The following is a 19,027-nucleotide window of genomic DNA, read 5'->3' on the forward strand; positions in this document are numbered from 1 at the left end:
AATTTAAAAATAAGACGAAACCACTAAAAGATAAATAACGTAGTGACGACTAAATTATTTCAAACAAAAAAGGACTTCGAGCACTTTTCAACCACTAAAACGATAATCCAAAGTATTGCGTATTCTTGATGTATTGAGCCTATTTTATTAATTGTACAAATATAAGTAGGGTTCTATATATAAAATATTGAAGTTCGAGTCTCAAACGTGATTAATATACGGCTAAACTACGTAAAAATGAGTGAAAATGTAATAAGAGGTGGTGTTGAAAAATGGCGATCGCTATAGAGCGATAAAATAATGCGCTATAGATGAGAGACAATCTTGTCTATAGCGCGATGCATTTTACCGTGCTAAAGGACTCGACGGACTGTTGGCGTTAAATCTTATGTAGCGCGACAAAATATTGCGCTAAAGCACTAGTACGGGACGTTACGGTTAAGTGTTTTAGCACGATTTTACCGCGCTAAAAGAACTTTTGTAACATTTTTTTGTTGTTGGGGTATTTTGGTTCAAAATGATTTTTTTGGGGCATTTTGGTTCCGGACTCTTGGGGACATTGGGTTGATGGAGAAGAGAAAATGAATTTGAAATTTTAATCATGGAAGTTATTTTCTCTATTTCTATTAGGTAAGTTATTTTTCTCATTTTTAAGAAACTTATTTTAAAAAAAAAAAATTAAAATATTTTAACCAACCAAATATCCTAAAATTAGACTCTTAGATTTATGGAGTATCTTGGCGCTTGGAAATTACCGAAGTAGTGCTTCCTAAGTTCCTATTAAAAGTTTCTTGATTAATCCAAATTAGTTTCTAATTGGGGAAAGATGACTCTTGCTTAATTCCCTGCAAACAAAGATCTATTACTCTCTCCGTTTCAAAAAGATTGTCCTTTTTTTATTAGATATAAAGTTTAAGAAATAAAGGAAGATTTTTAAAATGTATGATCTAAAATAAACTTTAGATATTTTTGTGATTGTAAATTATCTCATAAAATTTAATTATTTATAAATAAAAATGAGAGAATTTTTTAAAAACAAACTAAAAAGAAAAGGAGAACATTCACAGCAATCTTTTTGTGTGTGAGAGAGTACCTATAATGGAAAGGAGACGAGAGAATTACCATAAGTATACTTATTACACATAACTTCTGAAGCAGCAAGTGGGACTGTGGGGTCAGCAGCAGCTGCAGGTTAACCATAGATTAGATTAGAAAAAAGGTCATAAAAACACGAAGTTGTTAACAAAGACACGCCACAAATAATTAAACCACCGTCCATCTTTTCTTATCTACAGTCCCCTTCTCCGCTCCTAGCTCTCCTCATCATCTTCAACCCAAAACTAAAAACAAACTCTTCCTTTCTTTTTTCATCTTGGCCCTAAATCTAATGATCAAATCTTAGAAAAAGAGAGAAAACGCTGTAAAGCTAAACTAGATGTATGTTTTTTCTCAATCATGGAGTTGAGCAATAACAACACTAGTACTATTATACCCACTAACATAGTGAAAACCCCAGAAGCTGAAACTGAAGCACGTACTACTCAAATCCAGCACAATAATAATACTAAACCTTTCTCCATAACTACTAATGGTGTCCTTAAACGCCATAATAATAACAATCCTGTTTATCTTCATCACCATCCTGTACCTGTTGTCGCAGTAGTTTACAAAGAATGTCTTAAAAATCATGCTGCAACCATAGGCGGCCACGCCGTTGACGGTTGCGGTGAATTCATGCCGTCCTTCACCGCAACCGCCACCGACCCCACTTCGCTAAAATGCGCGGCGTGCGGCTGTCACCGGAATTTCCACCGCCGCGAGCCAGAAGAAACCACCCCCGCGGCGGCTCTGGAATTCCAGCCTCACCACCGGCACCACCCGCAGCCCCCGCTGCCTGGTGAGGACCACCACAGCTACCCGAATTCCCCGTCTCCACCACCAATCTCCTCAGCTTACTACCCATCGGCACCTCACATGCTACTTGCACTGAGTTCCGGGTTGTCAGGTCGACCCGTTGAGAACCCAAATTTCAGTACGCGGGATGCTTTGTGCACTGGGCTGACTACTACTGTGTCAAACCCAAATGGGAGTACTCGAAAGCGGTTCAGGACGAAATTTACGCAAAATCAAAAGGACAAAATGCTGGAGTTTGCAGAGAGAGTTGGATGGAGAATGCAGAAGCAAGATGAAGAGAATATCAACAAATTATGCAACGAAATTGGAGTGGAGAAGGGTGTTTTAAAAGTATGGATGCATAATAACAAGAACAATTTTGGAAGAAAAGATCAACACAATGATGGCAATGGTAATGCTAACGGTATTGATTTTGGTATTAGTAGTAGAAATGACATTAACAAAGACGAAGGGGTAAATCATCACCCACTTATCAACAATATAAGTGTTAGTGCTCATGTTGTTGTTACTAATGGGTCGTCTTCTTCTTGAACTTAGGTAGGTGGATGGATAAATAAGGATTTTATCTAGAACAAAAAAAAAATTGTTGATGTTGGTACTGTTATTTCTTTCTTTTCTTTATGCAGTATTAATCTAGATTCACATCTCAAAAACAAAATGTTGATGAACTTCTTTTCGTCTGATTAATGCTCAGCTTGATGAGAATAACCCTGGAGTGATTGTTATTAATTGGCGGCAATTTTTTTCCGATGTTCTTAATTATGGGCAGCTTACTTTGTTCATTTTTTTTCCTTAATGACACTGCTCATCTCTGCTAATTAATTAGATATTTAACTCTATTCTTTGAGATAATACTCAAAATACCCCCCAACGTTTGACCAAAATCCCAACTACACACCTAACGCTGCGGGAGTCATTACCCCTGGACAAATTTTTCAGTAACAAAAATGGCGCTTTTTGCGATGTGGCGAGGTGAGGCGTGAATACGCGCTAGGTGGCGCGTGACAGCTTTTTAAAAATGTATCCCCGAACTGTTTTGGACGCCAACTAAAATGCACATATGATGCTTAAAGTAGATAAAATTTGAACTCCTCCATTTTTATGCTACTTCATCTTCGTCTTTATTTAATATCCATCCCCATTTTTGTTGTCAAATAATAATATCCATTATAAACGAAAATCTCAATTGAAGAAAATCCACATATGATTCCGAACAACTTGTTAAAGAACAACTTTCCACCATAAACGAAAATGCGAAGAAAAAAAATGAAAAATGCGAAGAAAAGAAAAAGGAAAAATACGGAAAAAAATAAGGATGAAAAATCTAATCTTGTTAAAGAAAATCGATTGGAAGTTTTTGTTTGGAGTTGCTACTTGTTGCTTGGTTGGAGTTGTTTAACACTAATTCTTTGAGTTGATTTGGGGAGAAAATGAAACTCCATTGCTAAGAATTTGGAGAAAATTTATGAAGAACACCAAATGGGTTTCTAAATGCTTGATTGTTTAATCAAATTAATGGATGAACTTTGTTCTATTTGGTGTTAGGAAGCTTCCTTTCACATTTGGGTTTGTTTGAATTAGATTTGAGCAAGTTGGTGTGATTTTTTTTTCAACTCCTAATGAAGATGATGATAATGTTGATGAAGATGAAGGAGAATTAGGTATGGGTTTTCAGATCCTTAATAAAAATGGAGTATGGAAAATTGAGAGATTTTTTTTTTTTTTTTTTTGAAGAGTAGATGGATGGAGGAAGGGGGGAAATTAATAAAAAATGGGGCAAAATTAAACACGTGGCACGTGGGCCAGGCGCGTGTGGACAACCGCCCTTTAATATTTGGGGGTTGGCGGAGGCCACATGGCAAAAAGGGGCATTTTTTGATGCGAAAAAATTTGTTCGGGGGGTAATAGGACCCCCGCAAATGTTAGGTGTGTAGTTGAGATTTTGGTCAAACGTTGGGGGGTATTTTGAGTATTATCTCCTATTCTTTCCTTCTTCACACTTTGTTTAACCCGAAATTAGATAATAAGTTGAATTTGTAAGTGAGGTATAGAATATGTGGACAAACTTTAATCTATTTTGATTTTTGGGGGAATGTATATGTGGATTCGTGTACAATGACTTATATATATATATATATATATATATATAAATATATGTGTTAATAACTTGGACGAATATGTTAGTATTATGGATTCAAGCTAAATATAGATGTATATTGTAGTATTATATCGTATTGGATGGATGAATTAAGCCAAAGAACACTATAAATCCGGACCAAAATTAGCGGGAGAGAGAAAACTTCAATATAATTTCTATTATAATGCTCTAGATCTGAAAAAGCTAACCCTTAAAAGTAGGGAAGTTTATTTATAGTTTTGCCGCAAGGGCACTTTCATATAACGTAAAGCCCTTTTAGAATAAGAAAGCCTAAAAGGATAAGGTTGGGTCGTACGGTCGACACCGTACGATTGACGTTATGTGGCGACGGTCTTGACACGTGGCAATTGAATAACTGAACAACCGGACTAACGGCCATGATCAACCCGGCCATGGAGAAATCAGACTAACGGCCACGATCAACTCGGCCATGGAAAAACCGGACTAACGGTCACGATCAACTCGGCCATGGAGAAATCGGGGTGTTTGTGATGAGAGTTTGCCGAGATAAATCGGACCTTACGGTTTTCCTCCGACCTTTCCCGATCAACCAACACGATGCAATACCCCGATCGAGCGCACGTGCTTGTTTCTTCCTTCCTTAATCCGGTCTCACCAGTCTAGCATTAATCCGACTTTTATCGTATACACACTTCTTTGCTATTTTACTCCTGTTCCAATTTAAATGTTAGTACATTAAACTCCTTGTATCTTTAAATTTCATGTTCAGTCAAACTACGATTGACTAAAGGAGTACATGTTATGAGCTGATCAGCTTATTCCTTTTACTTTGCATAATCTACTTTCCACTTTTCTTGTTTAGTTGCGTTAACTCCACTCTTCATAGAATTTTTTTTTTTTTTAATACAAATTTCTTTTTCAAAACTATGTTTGGATTGATTTTTTGTTTTTTGTTTTTATTTTTGAGACGCCAGTTTTTTAGTGAAAAATCTCTTCTATTCACAAAATTTCTAACTTTTTCTTTCAAGTTAAATGTATATCTAAACTACTTCAATCTCTAAATATCTTCTTCCAATTTAACTTCAAATACTGTTTGTTTTTTCAGAAATCACATTTTTTATGTTTAAATGTCTATGCCTACTTATACTGACAAGTTATTATTTTGATTGTTTGTAATATTTCATTAAGCATGTATATATTAACTGTTAAATCATTTTTCTGTTCATTTATTTTATTAAATTTGTAATTTTACTTTGTACTTTGAAGGCAATATATATATAGTTTTAACAATAAGTTAGATTTTTAACTTATTCAAGGGGATTTGCACGCATTTTGGTTAGTTGAAAGTTAAATACTCATACACAAGTATCAAAGTCAAAATTTATTACATAATTGAGGTATCAAATGTGCAATTATACCTTAGATTTGCATGTACGCAATATTCAAAAATTCTTGTTTCTGTGGCAATGCGTCAGAGTATAGAGAGAGGGAACCTTTAATTCTTGTCTGAGATGAAGCAGCACAAAGTGGCGTAACATGCATTTGGTGCTCTCACAGATACTATTTTAATGCATATGCAGTAACTTTACATAATACTCTACTTTATTCTTTTGTCAATGTTAACAATGCTTCTAAATAAGATGATTAATTTTGATGTCAAATGCTTTTTTAATCCTCTTTAAATGCGCAGCATGATTCTTTATATGCTGTTGTTTCAACCCTTTATTTTTTCTGCTCCTTTGGAGGTCTATTTCACTTTTTCCCATCATGCCCAAGTGGATCATATTCTTGATAGGATTAGGAACATAGAATATATTTTTTTTTCCCCCTCAAGGGTCAACTATAACCTTTATTATACAAAATACCTTAATTTCATAATCCGTTATACCTCGAAATTTTCGTACTCCTGTCATTCACATTTTTCTCATTTTTTCCCTCGATCGATCATAATGGAACTCTAACCTGAAGTATAACAAACAGTCAGTTTAAAACATAGTAAAAAAGTTAATAATTAAATCTGAACCATTTCTCAGAGTATTTTGAAATATGAAATCACCCAATTCAAAAGTTAATGACTTAACGGCAAATATAAGACAACATGGTAAGAATATGAATTAATGATCAAAGAGTATCATATACGATAAAATTAAGATATTTCCTATTGTAGAGAAATTAATTTAGAATATTCAAAACATAAGTGGGTGACATGTGAATTGTAGAAGAGGTGATGGTAGAAAAAAAGAACTTTGACGGTGATGGTAGAAAAAAAGAACTTTGACGGTAACTTAAGCGCAAAGGTCGATTTACGGAAAAGGCTCAAATATGCCATCAAATTATCGGAAATGGCTCGTTTATGCGAAACGTGATAGTTTTGGCTCATTTATGCCATCGAACTATCGGAAATGGTTCATTTATCTTAACTCATCAATAGTTTGGCTCATTTATGCCATTGCCCGCTACCAAAATGACTCATTCATGCCATTTTTCATTAACGTCGGTTTTATAATACCAAATATGACATGTGCCTCCAATTAGAGGTCTACGTTATTTAATTAAACCAGCCCAATTTTAAATCTCAAATTAATAAAAAATCCGACCCATACACCCTACCCACTCACAACCATAATCTAGTTGGAGGCCATGTGTCATATTTGATATTATAAAACCGGTGTTAATGAAAAATGACATGGATGAGTCATTTTGGTAACGGGCGATGGCATAAATGAGCCAAACTATTGATGAGTGACATAAATGAGCCATTTCCGATAGTTCGATGACATAAATGAGCCAAACTATTGATGAGTAGCATAAATGAGCCATTTCCGATTTGATGGCATATTTGAGCCTTTTTCGGTCTATTTATTCTTTCTTTTTTCATGGAATTATTTTTAACAATTGTCATTTTGGTTACTGCTCAGTGCTCACGGGTAGGGGTGGGCATGGTATGGTATTTGAAAGTTCGGTATGGTAATTTCGATTTTCGGTTTCTAAAAATACTATACCATTACCATACCAAATTAATTCTGTATGGTTCGGTATTTTTAAATTCGGTTTCGATATTTTACGGTACGGTAAATCGGTACCATAGTTTGTTCAACTTCGACTTACATATACTCATATCTTAGAGAATTATGACTTCGACTACTCAAAAAACATCTCAATTATATTGTACTAACACCTTACACGTGCAAAAATATTCAAAAGAAAGTACAAGCAATTCCCTTCGTAAATCAATTACACAAAAAAAAATTATTTAAATCAAGATAGAGTTGACAAAGTTCCAAAGTTTAAACCATTAGTTTTCTAATAATACTAGTTTATATATTTGTCAGTATTATAATACTAAGATATATGAATTGTATATGTAACTATATACTTCGGTATGATATTCGGTATTTTAGTATTTTTTTTTATCAATACTGTACCGAATACCAAACTTTTTTAAAATGCATACCAAATATCATATACCGAAATCGATATAAAAAATCTCAATTTCGATATGATAATCGGTATCTACCGTACCATGCCCACCCCTACTCACCGGTCAAGACCGCATCTATACCCCCTTATCGTAAAGTGTAAAAGCAAAGGGTAATATAACCACTTTTAAAGACGTGGTGGTCAATCATTTGTTAGAAAATATGTTAGTTGCTGCTAGTACTTTCATTATTTTTTACTCCCTTCCCATTCAGTGGCGGATCCAGAATTTTCATTCAAGGTGTTCAAAAAAAAAAAAAAAATTTACACTGTAATTTTTTACCGAGGGTGTTCAAAAGTTAATATATGCTCATAAACACAGAAAATTTACCCTATATATACACTGTAATTTTTTGCCAACGAACACCTTCGACAACACGTAGATCTGCCCCTGTTCCCATTGATGTGAAATTATTTTGAATCGATATAAAATTCAACTATTTAAAAAAAAAATTTAAAATTAATCATAAATATTTGTGTGGTTATAAATTATTTTATTAAAATAAAAAATTAAAATTAAACTACTTTTAAATATAAAAAATATGTATTAACTTTCTAGATTAAAAACGAATTGTGCCGCATAAAATGAGGGAATAGTATCAATTTGTCATTCTTATTTGTTAGTGCATGATGTCAGATTTATTTTTAAGCATTCTTGGGTAATGTTCAAAGAGTCGTTTAATGTGCTTGATTTAGAAGGAAAAAAAACGCTATCCATTTACATGGTCTAATAGGAATCTATATATTAAATAGTACTACTAATAAGATAATCAACTTAGGTTAGGAGTAGTTAGCAATAAAGCTGATATGACTTTCCTTTTAAGGGAAGCAGTCCATTCACTCAAACAATTATTATAAAGGTAAAAGAGTAGTGTCATGTCCATCACTGGCCTGTTGTAGCTCTAGGTGGTCGGTTTCGTTTCGATTTTACGGATCATTGGTGAAGTCATTAATCTTGTTTTGTTGAGGGGTGCGTCTTAATAAATCCTCTTTTTTTTTTTTTCTTTTTTAATTCTAAACAAATACTCTCAGTATCTCAATTTATGTAGCACAATTCAGATTTGAAGACTCAAACAATTTCATTAATTATAGCCGTGAATTCAAGAATGGAATCTTCAAGCTTTTTTGAAATAAAATTTATATATTTGAATACTAGGTAAAAACTATTATAAGTCACATTATTGATAACTCAAAATATTTAAAAGATATATGAAACATTTACAATCAAAGAGTGACTTGTTTGAATCTCAAAATTCGAAGGTGTCACATAAATTTGGACGGAGAGAGTATATCAACAACAACATATTCAGAGTAACTTCACAAGTAGGGTCTGATGTGGATAAGATGTATGCAAATCTTACATTTTATATATTAGAGAGGGTGTTTTCTATAAACGTGGCTCAAAAGACAAGTTAGTGGACAAGAAAAAATTTACAACAAGATATATATATATATCCTCTCAATATTTTAGAAAATTTGAGATTCAACAACCTAAAATTAAAACATGGAGTGATGGGTCGTTAGGTCCTTTCATTAATTTTGGAGGAGAAGGTGGGTTATAGCTGTCTGATCTGATGACATAAACACACACGATCTATCATCTTTTACTATTTCCTCCCTTTTATTTTACATGATGATGTTTAATTAAACATGAAGGAAAAAAAATAATTAACACATACCAAAAGGGTTTTTATAAACATGTTGTTTCAAGCTAGTCAAATATTTTTATAGTTATAAAAAAATAGTTAATAAACGTAAAACAAAAAGTTTAACGTAATTGTTTTTTTTTTTTTTCAAAAACAGAGAAAGCACATTTTTAACAGGCTAAAAGAAAGTACACATGTGACATAAATGATATGGCAGAGGGTACATACTCTTTACCCAAATGAAATGATCGATTGTTTACTTATCTAGTTATAGTCATTATTGATTACAATTTACAAGCATAAATCAAAATTATGAGACCTGAAGGTGCTCACAATACTTCCGAATTTGCTAAACACCACAAACCATGGACTTATTAAATCGGAGAAGTTATGATTTTAGTCATAATTATGATGTTGGGAAAAGTAAATTATTCAGCATTTTATTAGTACAGTTGTGACATTTTGATCACCCTAAATAACAAACTTTTTAATTAACTTCAAACTTTAAAACGAAGTAGACATGCTAAAATAACAACCATTAGTTTCATTAAGGATTAGTAGATTGTGATTTAACAATTAAATTTCGTTCAATTTATAAAATGAATTGTCTGTGGAAGGACCAAAAATTAATAATTTATTAGGTAAATATTAAATTTTATTCATCAAGAGATCAAAAGTACAAGTCAAAAAGTTTTAAAAAAATTGAATGGTAAAAGCACAATTACCCCTCCTGAATTTCTTTCAAGTCCCTTCAGCAAGAAACTAAGATTTATTTGCAAAAAATTGAAATAGTGTTTGCAAATCAATGGAGTCACTGTTTTACTATTTCGTTTATTATTTTATTCTAACTTCAACTAGAGAATTTAAAATTAAAAAACATGTTTGAAGTTTCAAGTGAAATTCATGTCCGTTAAAAGATGACTTAACTTTTAAATACTTTGTTTTTTCAAATTCAACTTCAAATAATCATTATTATAACTTCAACTAAATATTATCTAAACTGGGCAGGGAGGTCTGTGACAAAGCCACCTATATCCGAGCGGTGTCACTTCGTTAAATTACTTGTATATATTATAATTGAATTCCTTATTTATTCGTATGTTTATTGTTTCATATTTTGAAATCCTACGTAACAATTCTAATTTCACCACTGGTGGGAGGAACTATTTGGATCTGCGGGAAAAAAAAAGGTAGTTGGTGGAGAGGAATATAATTAGGAGATGGGTTGTACCGGAAGATGTTGAAATGGATATTTGAGGACACAACGCATGCACATAGATCACATATGTACTGAGGTAGTGAGGTCTAAGGAAAGGGGATATCTTGTTTGGACTTTTTAGGTGATGATTCTGATACTTTTTCTATTCATGGTGGGGACTCTTATTAGTCTCCAACTTGCAATTACTGTTTTGAAGATGAGGTGATGCATGCTAGTACCTTTCATCCCAAATTTTGGGACTTCAATTCTTCAATTCAATTGAAAATATAAGGCGAATAGAAGCACAAAGATTCCATCTTGTCATGGAGCTGGATTAATTTTGTTGTTAAATTCCTGCCATGGATTACACCTCTTTAATGAAAAATAATGCAATACTGCAAAGAACGTATGACTAATTAAGTATATATAATTTATTTCAAACACCCAATACTAAAAAAACAGAGAATTTCGACCTCACGCGGTCGAAAAAGGCCAATTTTCGACCTCAAGCCCCGATCGCTGAGAGCTAGGTTGAAATTTTGTTTTGACCTAACGTGGTCGACAATTTTCGACCACACGCGGATTCAAAAGAAATTTCTACCTAAATTACAAAAATACGCTTTTTGACCACATGAGGTCGAAAACGTTATGTTTTACTTAAATATTATCAAAAAAAATTCAACCACATGCAATCAAAAATATTATTTAAAGTTTTCGACCGCATATGGTTGAAAATATGAAAGAATATACAAAAAAAAAAAAAAAAAAATCAAAATTTCGATCGCATGAGGTCGAAATTTAGCAATATTGTTGCCAGATTTCAACCTCATGAGGTCGAAATTCAAAATGCTGCCCAGAATTTCGACCTCATGGGGTCGAAATCTGGAAACATTATTGTTAAATTTCTACCACATGCGGTCGAAATTCTAATTTTACGGGTACAATTTCGACCTCATGAGGTCGAAAATTATCAATATCTCGGCTTGTTTTCGACCTCATGAGGTCAAAAATCTGGAAAACAAATTCCACCATTCAGCTGCTTTTATAGCAGCCCACCTGCCAATCTCATTCATCAACCGAATCAACAATGCAATTCATTAATCATCCAACACCTCCAATTAATCAACCATTCAACACATCCAATTCGTCAACCATCCAACACATCCAATTCATCAACCAAATCACCAAAGTACTTCTACAATCATAAACTACAACATTCTACAATCATAAACTACAACATTTTACAATCAAATTCAACCTCAAAGTACTTCTTATTCAAATTAAAATTACATTCAAACACTTAAACATCATAAACTTAAACAGCCATAAACTATATTCTATAATCAAATTCGCATTCAAAGTGTTGTTGAAATTCGGGGTCATCGGCGTACCGCTAGGCCGAGTGGCACGAAACTCCCCAAAATGTTGTGGAAATTCGTTATGAAGTTGAAGGATACAATGTTAGTAGCTAAATTTAGTTTAAAAAAGTAGTTATTATTGATAATTAGTGACTTACATAGGTTCACTTGGCCCTTGGCTCAATCCATTGCTCTGTACCAACGACGTTCTTCTCTTTCTTGTGTGAGTAATCTTGAAGATATCATCTTGAGGTACTACATGACCCCTCTTGAGCTCCTGCAAACAAATCAAGATTAACAACTAAAAACAACTATAATGAAGTGACACTTATAGATGATAAAAGTGTACTGGACAATGTTTTTGAAATTGAAGTGTACTGGTCAATGTTTCTGGGTAGTGCCACTCCAAGAACATGGCAGAAAATGAATGCAGCAAGCCATAGGTTGATTTACTGTTGACAAACAGTACAAAGATTCCACACATAACAAAGATTCCACACAGCCACAAACTAAAGAAGTTATCGGTCTAGAAAGAAAAAGACACTAGTTTGGTCTTGTTTCTTAATTTCACTCAGTCATGAGCCATACTTTTAGTGCAAATGCATTACTCTTCACAGTATGGTCATATTGCTTAATTTCTCGCATTCATAATCCAAACATATTTTGAATCTTAACGTGTTGTTAACTTATACACTAGCCAAGAATGCACAAAACTTATAACTGCTTCTGGTTTCCAAAGAAGCACATAATTATAGGATACATTTTGCTAATTGTAATTCCAGTCCAGTCCCCGAAATCCATGAAAATAGAAGTAATTCCAGGGTATAGGAATCTTAGTTACAAGTCATCAATTTACAACTCCGAAATCAACCGTTTATAAACTAATAACAGACCAACATTCTAACACCCAATGCTAATCATATTGCTCAATTTTTCTCATTCATAAGCTAAGAATTATTAAAATTCTCCAACGTGAATTTCAATCCGACTAACATTACTGTGAGTATAAGAACTCCTACTCACGATATAGTAGTGAAAAGAAAGAGTGTACAAAAACTGAGAGTAAAAGTTGGTAATTGACTGATTTGATTTGAATCATATGCAAATAGGTTGATTTGAATCCATTATAGACAACTCCACATATCAACAACAACAACTCCAGTACAACACAACAAGTACAACATCAACAACAAGGCACAGTATATCAACAACAAGTCATCAATACCTCACGACTAGTGGCAAGCTCGAATTGGAATCCCTATAGCACCCTTCAACCCCATTATCATTGATGCCCAGGAATCCCTATAGCACCCCAAAATCGTATTCATTTGTAGCTACTTTTACACTGTATTCACTTTATTGTATTTAAAATTGATTGTATATAAAAAAATATCCTTCAAAATACAAGAAACAAAAATACACCCCAAACACATTTTTGCACTAAAAATTAACGAATACACTCAAATATTGAATACAAGAAATAAAATACACCACAAACACTGGATCGTATGCTAAAAAATTAATGAATACACTCATAAAAGAAACACTTCTTCCTTCCCCTAAAACCCTGCAATTTTCTACTGGTCGGATTTCCCTAAACCCACAGCCACTTGAAGGGCAATTACCATTCCCCTTCTTCTCAGATGGCGATGGACAAGAACAAACGATGAAGAATCTTTAAGTCTACGCTTCTACAAAATTGTTCTAAGTTGGGACTACCTTCGTCTCATCAAAGAATCCGATGTAATTTCACTATCGTCTCATAAAAAAATCCGATGTAATTTTACCCCCTCTTTGTACAGATGTGGGTCTTAATACCTTACATTATATGTATTTAGCGGACGAACAAGAAGCCGTCGCCATCAGTGAGGGAGAAGAGAGAGAAGCCGCCCCCGGAGGACGCTCGTAGGAGAAGATGACTGGAGCTCATTCGCCGGAGCTCCGGCGGCTGAGAGCAAAAGGAGCAGAAGCAGTAAGATTAAAAAAAATTATAAATAATAATAATAATAATAAGAGGGTATTCTACTTTAAATATATATGTAGCTATTAATTGTATTTATCATACTACTCTTAGCTATAAGATGTAATTAATCTAAACTATAGCTACTAAATATAAATATGTACCATAGTTAGTTATGCCATGTAGATTTCCCTTAATAAAACACCTTTTTGGACCTAGCCCACTTATCAAAAAGCCCATTATGAGAGAGAAAGCTGATTTACGCATAGTGAAAATTTGCCACAGCTGTCTGCTTCATATTGCATTTCCTGATTCGTTAACCGTTGGATCATGTTGAAATTTTATCTGGGGCTTCTCAACATCTGTTTCTTGGATTTGAACGGTGGAGACTGGATTTTGTGGCCTGTAGCTCTAGTTTTCGAGCACGAATAGTAGCTCATTTTTAGGGGTGATTTCTCTCATTTCTTCACTAGTTTTGGTGCTATCTTTTATGTATTATTGCTCCGTATTTGGCATTGATGTTGTAGCTATTTGGAGAATATTATTTTAACTCTTATTAATTATAGTGGAGCTTTTGTGGGCCGGAGGTCTCGTGGATGTTTCCTCTTCACCTTAAAGGAGTTTTACCACGTAAATTTGGTCTCTTGCATTCGATTTATTTTTGCTTGCTTTGCTATTTTATTGCTGGTATAGTTGCTCCCTAGATTTCTATTTGTGCTAATGTTTATTGTCTTCTCTTGGTTCAAATAGTGTGGGAAGTTTTGACTTGTGTATTTCTCTCGTTGTTACCTTGTTCTTCCCAACAAAGTGGTATCAGAGCTTGTGGTTATATATGGTTGTGTTGATTATCTATTTGAATGATGGAGGAAAATATGAGTAAGATGGTTTGTTTGAATGGTAGTAATTACCGTATCTGGAAAAGCAAGATGAAAGATCTTCTATTTGTCAAGAAAATGCATTTACATGTGTTTGCTTCTAAGAAACCCGAGTCTATGAATGATGAGGATTGGGAATTTGAGCACTTACAGGTTTGTGGCTATATTAGGCAATGGTTTGAAGATAATGTTCGAAATCATATTGTGAAGGAGACAAATGCTAAAAGCTTGTGGGAAAAGCTCGAGACACTTTATGCTTCGAAGACTGGCAATAATTAGTTGTTCCTACTGAAATAGTTGATGAATATTAGATACAAAGAGGGCAGTCCTATTTCTGATCATATAAATAATTTTCAGGGTATCCTTGATTAGTTTACGGAACGGGTGTCAAGTTTGATGAAGAAATACACGGACTTTGGCTTCTTAATACTCTACTAGACTCTTGGGAAACTCTTTGAGTTTCTTTGACTAATTTTGCTCTCAGTGATGGTGTAACTATGGAATATGCTAAGAGTGATGCTTTGAATGAAGAGATGAGAAGAAGATCTCAAGCTTCGTCTTGACTCCACACTAGACAGGGGGAGAAGTAACTTCAAAAGTTAGAATGATAGAGGCAAAAATAGAAGCAAGTCACGATCCTCCAGGTACAAAAATCTTACATGTGACTATTGTCACTTGAAAGGGCATATCAAGAAACATTGCTACTGGTTTAAGAGAGACCAGAAAAAGCAAAAGAAAGATGGCGATAATGAAAATCGTGTTGCTGAAAATGATCTTTTTGTTGCTTGCGGTAAAATGATATCAATCTTGTTTGTAATGAGTCTACCTGGTTTGTGGATTCAGGTGTCACTTCTCATGTCACGCCAAAGAAGGAATTATTTTCCTCTTATACTCTAGGAAATTTTGGAATGTTACGAATGGACAATGATAGTGAGGTTGAGGTATTTGGCATTAGCACAGTTTGCTTGAAAAGTAAGAATGGTTCGAGGTTGGTTCTTAACAATGTCAAGCATGCTCCAGATGTTCGTTTGAATTTAATTTCTATAAGAAAGCTTGATGATGAGGGTTATGATCAAACCGTTGGTGGTAGCCAGTGGAAGCTTCTTAGAGGTTCAGTGATTGTGGCTCGAGGCAACAAGATATCTGACTTGTACTTATTTCTGGGCTCCATTTGTAGTGACTCAGTAAATTTGGTGGAGAATATACTTTATCAGAGTTATGGCATAGAAGGTTGAGTCATATGAGCGATAATGGGATTGATAATTTGGCTAAGAAGAATTTGCTTTCTAGAGTGAAACAAGCAAAGTTAAAGAGATGTGTTCATTGCTTAGCCGGGAAATAGAAAATAGTTTCTTTTCAGAGTCATCCGCCTTCAAGAAAGCTTGATTTGCTGGAGTTGGTACATTCTACTTTGTGTGGTCCTTTTAAAGTAAGCTCTCATGGTGGTGCACTTTACTTTGTGACTTTTATTGGTGATCATTCTCGCAAACTATGGGTATTTCCTTTGAAGTCCAAGGATCAAGTACTTGATGTGTTCAAGACTTTTCAGGCCTTGGTTGAGAGATAGACAGGGAAGAAACTAAAATGTATCCGCTCAGACAACGGTGGTGAATACATTGGTCCTTTTGATAATTATTGCAGATAGGAAGGTATTCGGTATTGGAAAACTCCTCCAAAGACTCCTCAATTAAATGGTTTAGCAAGAGAGAAGAATGGGCGAACTCTAGTTGAGAAGGTTAGATGTTTGCTTTCAGATGCTAAGTTTCGGATTCATTTTGGGCGAAGTGCACTTAATCTGCGTGCTATGTTATCAATTTATCTCCTACTGTTGCTTTGGGTGGTGATGTCCCCGACAGAGTTTGGTTTGGTAAGGATGTCTCTTATGCTCATCTCAGAGTCTTCAAGTGTAAGGCTTTTATGCATGTTCCTAAGGATGAGAGGTCAAAGCTGGAAGTTAAAACTAGCAATGTGTCTTTATTGGTAATGGTCATGACGAATTTGACTATCGTTTCTATGATCCAGTTGAGAAGAAACTTGTTAGAAGTCTTGATGTTGTGTTCTTTGAAGACCAGACAATTGAAGATTTTAACAAAGCTGGGAAGGTTGATTCTCAGAGCAGTAAGAGCTTAGTTGATGTTGATCTAGTTCCTGTGACTATTGCACCTGAAGAAAATCTTCAAAATAATGAAGATCAACTTGAAGATAGTGATCATGTTCAGAATGACCAACATGATATTGTTGATGCTTCAGTGGAAGATGATGTGTTTTTCCAGCCACCAGCTGCTATTGATGCTCCAGAGAGTTCTCTCATAAGGTCTACTAGAGAGAAAGTACCTTCATCTCGTTATTTTCCCAATAAGTTTGTACTCTTGACTGATGGGGGAGAACCTGAAAGTTTTGATGAGGCCATGGATAGTGAAGAAAAAGAAAGGTGGTTTGATGCTATGAAAGATGGGATTAAATCCTTGCATGATAACCATACATTTGATCTGGTTAAGCTTCCTAGAGACACAAAAGCTTTGAAAAATAGGTGAGTTTTCAGGGCGAAACATGAAGATGGTAATCCAGTTCCACGATACAAGGCTAGATTGGTTGTCAAGGGATTTAATCAGAAGAAGGGAGTTGATTTTGATGAAATCTTTTCTCCAGTTGTGAAGATGTTATCAATTCGGGTTGTTCTGGTCTTGGCTACAAGTCTAGATTTGGAGGTTGAGCAAATGGATGTTAAAACTGTTTTTCTACATGGTGACTTAGATGAAGAAATTTATATGGAGCGAAAGGTTTTGAAGTCAAGGGTGAAGAGAATTATGTTTGCAAATTGAAAAAGAGCTTGTATGGTTTGAAACAAGTTCCCAGGCAGTGGTATAGGAAGTTTGATTCTTTTATGAGTCAACAGGGCTTCAAGAAGACTTCTTCAGATCATTGTGTTTTTGTGCAAAAATTCTCTGATGGTGACTTTATCATTATATTGCTTTATGTTGATGACATGCTTGTTGTTGGGCATAATGCTTGCAGAATTCATAAGTTGAAGCAAGAGTTGAATAAGTCTTTTGCTATGAAAGACTTAGGACGAGCAAGGCAGATTCTTGGCATGCAGATTGTTCGTGACAGAAAGGCCAAGAAGTTGTGATTATCACAAGAGAAGTACATTCAGAAAGTACTTCACAGGTTTAACGTGGATAAAGCTAAGGTTGTCCGTACACCTTTAGCTATGCACTTCAAATTGAGCACGAAGCAGTGTCCTTCTAGTGATGATGAGAAGGAAGGTATGAAGAAAGTTCCTTATGCTTCAGCCGTTGGCAGTCTGATGTATGCGATGATTTGTACAAGACCATATATTGCTCATGCTGTTGATATTGTTGGCCATTTTCTTTCTAATCTAGGAAGAGAGCATTGGAATCTTTGTGAAGTGGATTATGAAATATCTTTGTGGCACTTCTAGTCTGAGTTTGTGTTTTGGGACAGGAAAACCTATTCTTTGTGGTTACACTGATTTAGACTTCAGGCTACTTGATTACTTATGCAAGAGGAGCCGTGTCTTGGCAATCTTGGTTGCAAAAATATGTTGCTCTATCTATTACAGAAGCTAAGCTTATTGCTGCCGTTGAAGCTTGTAAAGAGTTGCTCTGGATGAAAAGATTTATGGAGGAAATTGTCTTTGCTTAAGAGAGGTATGTGCTTTATTACGACAGTCAAAGTGCTATTCATCTTGGCAAGAACTCTACGTTTCATGGTAGGTTGAAACATATTGATGTGAGATATCATTAGATTAGATATGTGTTGGATTCTAAGTTGCTTAAATTTGAGAAGATTCACACCGATGATAATGGTTCGGATATGTTGACTAAAGCTTTGCCAAAAAGGAAGTTTGAAGACTGTTGCATGATCACCGGGATGGCGGTCTCCTCTACATAGTTGGGAGGGGAAGAATTGTTGGGTTTTTGGGCTTTTTCCCTTCCTATGTGGATTAATAAAATACCTTTTTGGACCTAGCCCACTTTTCTCTAAAGCCCAATATATATATGACCAACTTAGGTCTAATTTTTAGAACACAAGAGTGAATTCATAGCAGCCACATAGAGAGAAAAATGTGAGAGAGAGCTGATTTTCGCACAGTTAAAATCTGCTACAGCGGTCCGATTCATATTGCGTTTTCTGATTCGTTAACCGTTGAATCGTGCTAAAATTTGGACTGGGGGTTCTCAACATCCGTTTCTTGGATTTCAACGGTGGAGATTGGATTTTGTGGCCTGTAGCTTCAGTGTTAGAGCACAAACAGTAGCTCGGTTTTAGGGGTAGTTTCTCTCATTTTTTCACTAGTTTTGGTGCTATCTTTTATGTATTTTTGCTCCGTGTTTGGCGTTGATGTTGTAGCTATTTGGAGAATATTATTGTACTCTTATTGATTATAGTGGAGCTTTTGTGGGCCGGAGGTCCTGTAGATGTTTCCTCTTCACCTTGAAGGGGTTTTACCACGTAA

At 34.8% G+C, this 19,027-nt stretch overlaps 1 protein-coding gene across 1 annotated transcript; it reads left to right on the forward strand.

The window, feature by feature from the left end:
- Positions 1-1,250: 1,250 nt before the first annotated feature.
- On the forward strand, positions 1,251-2,622 carry LOC132037201 (zinc-finger homeodomain protein 9-like). The gene has a single exon (XM_059427674.1). The coding sequence runs from the start codon at positions 1,456-1,458 to the stop codon at positions 2,443-2,445; it is 990 nt and encodes a 329-aa protein (XP_059283657.1). The 5' UTR covers positions 1,251-1,455; the 3' UTR covers positions 2,446-2,622.
- The last annotated feature ends 16,405 nt before the right edge of the window (positions 2,623-19,027 follow it).

The sequence above is a fragment of the Lycium ferocissimum genome, chromosome 11, assembly GCF_029784015.1.
Source record: "Lycium ferocissimum isolate CSIRO_LF1 chromosome 11, AGI_CSIRO_Lferr_CH_V1, whole genome shotgun sequence".
In the NCBI taxonomy this organism is placed as follows: domain Eukaryota; kingdom Viridiplantae; phylum Streptophyta; class Magnoliopsida; order Solanales; family Solanaceae; genus Lycium; species Lycium ferocissimum.

Excerpts from the sequence above, each read along its gene's own strand:
- LOC132037201 (XM_059427674.1), top strand. The coding sequence starts at position 1,456 with ATGGAGTTGAGCAATAACAACACTAGTACTATTATACCCACTAACATA.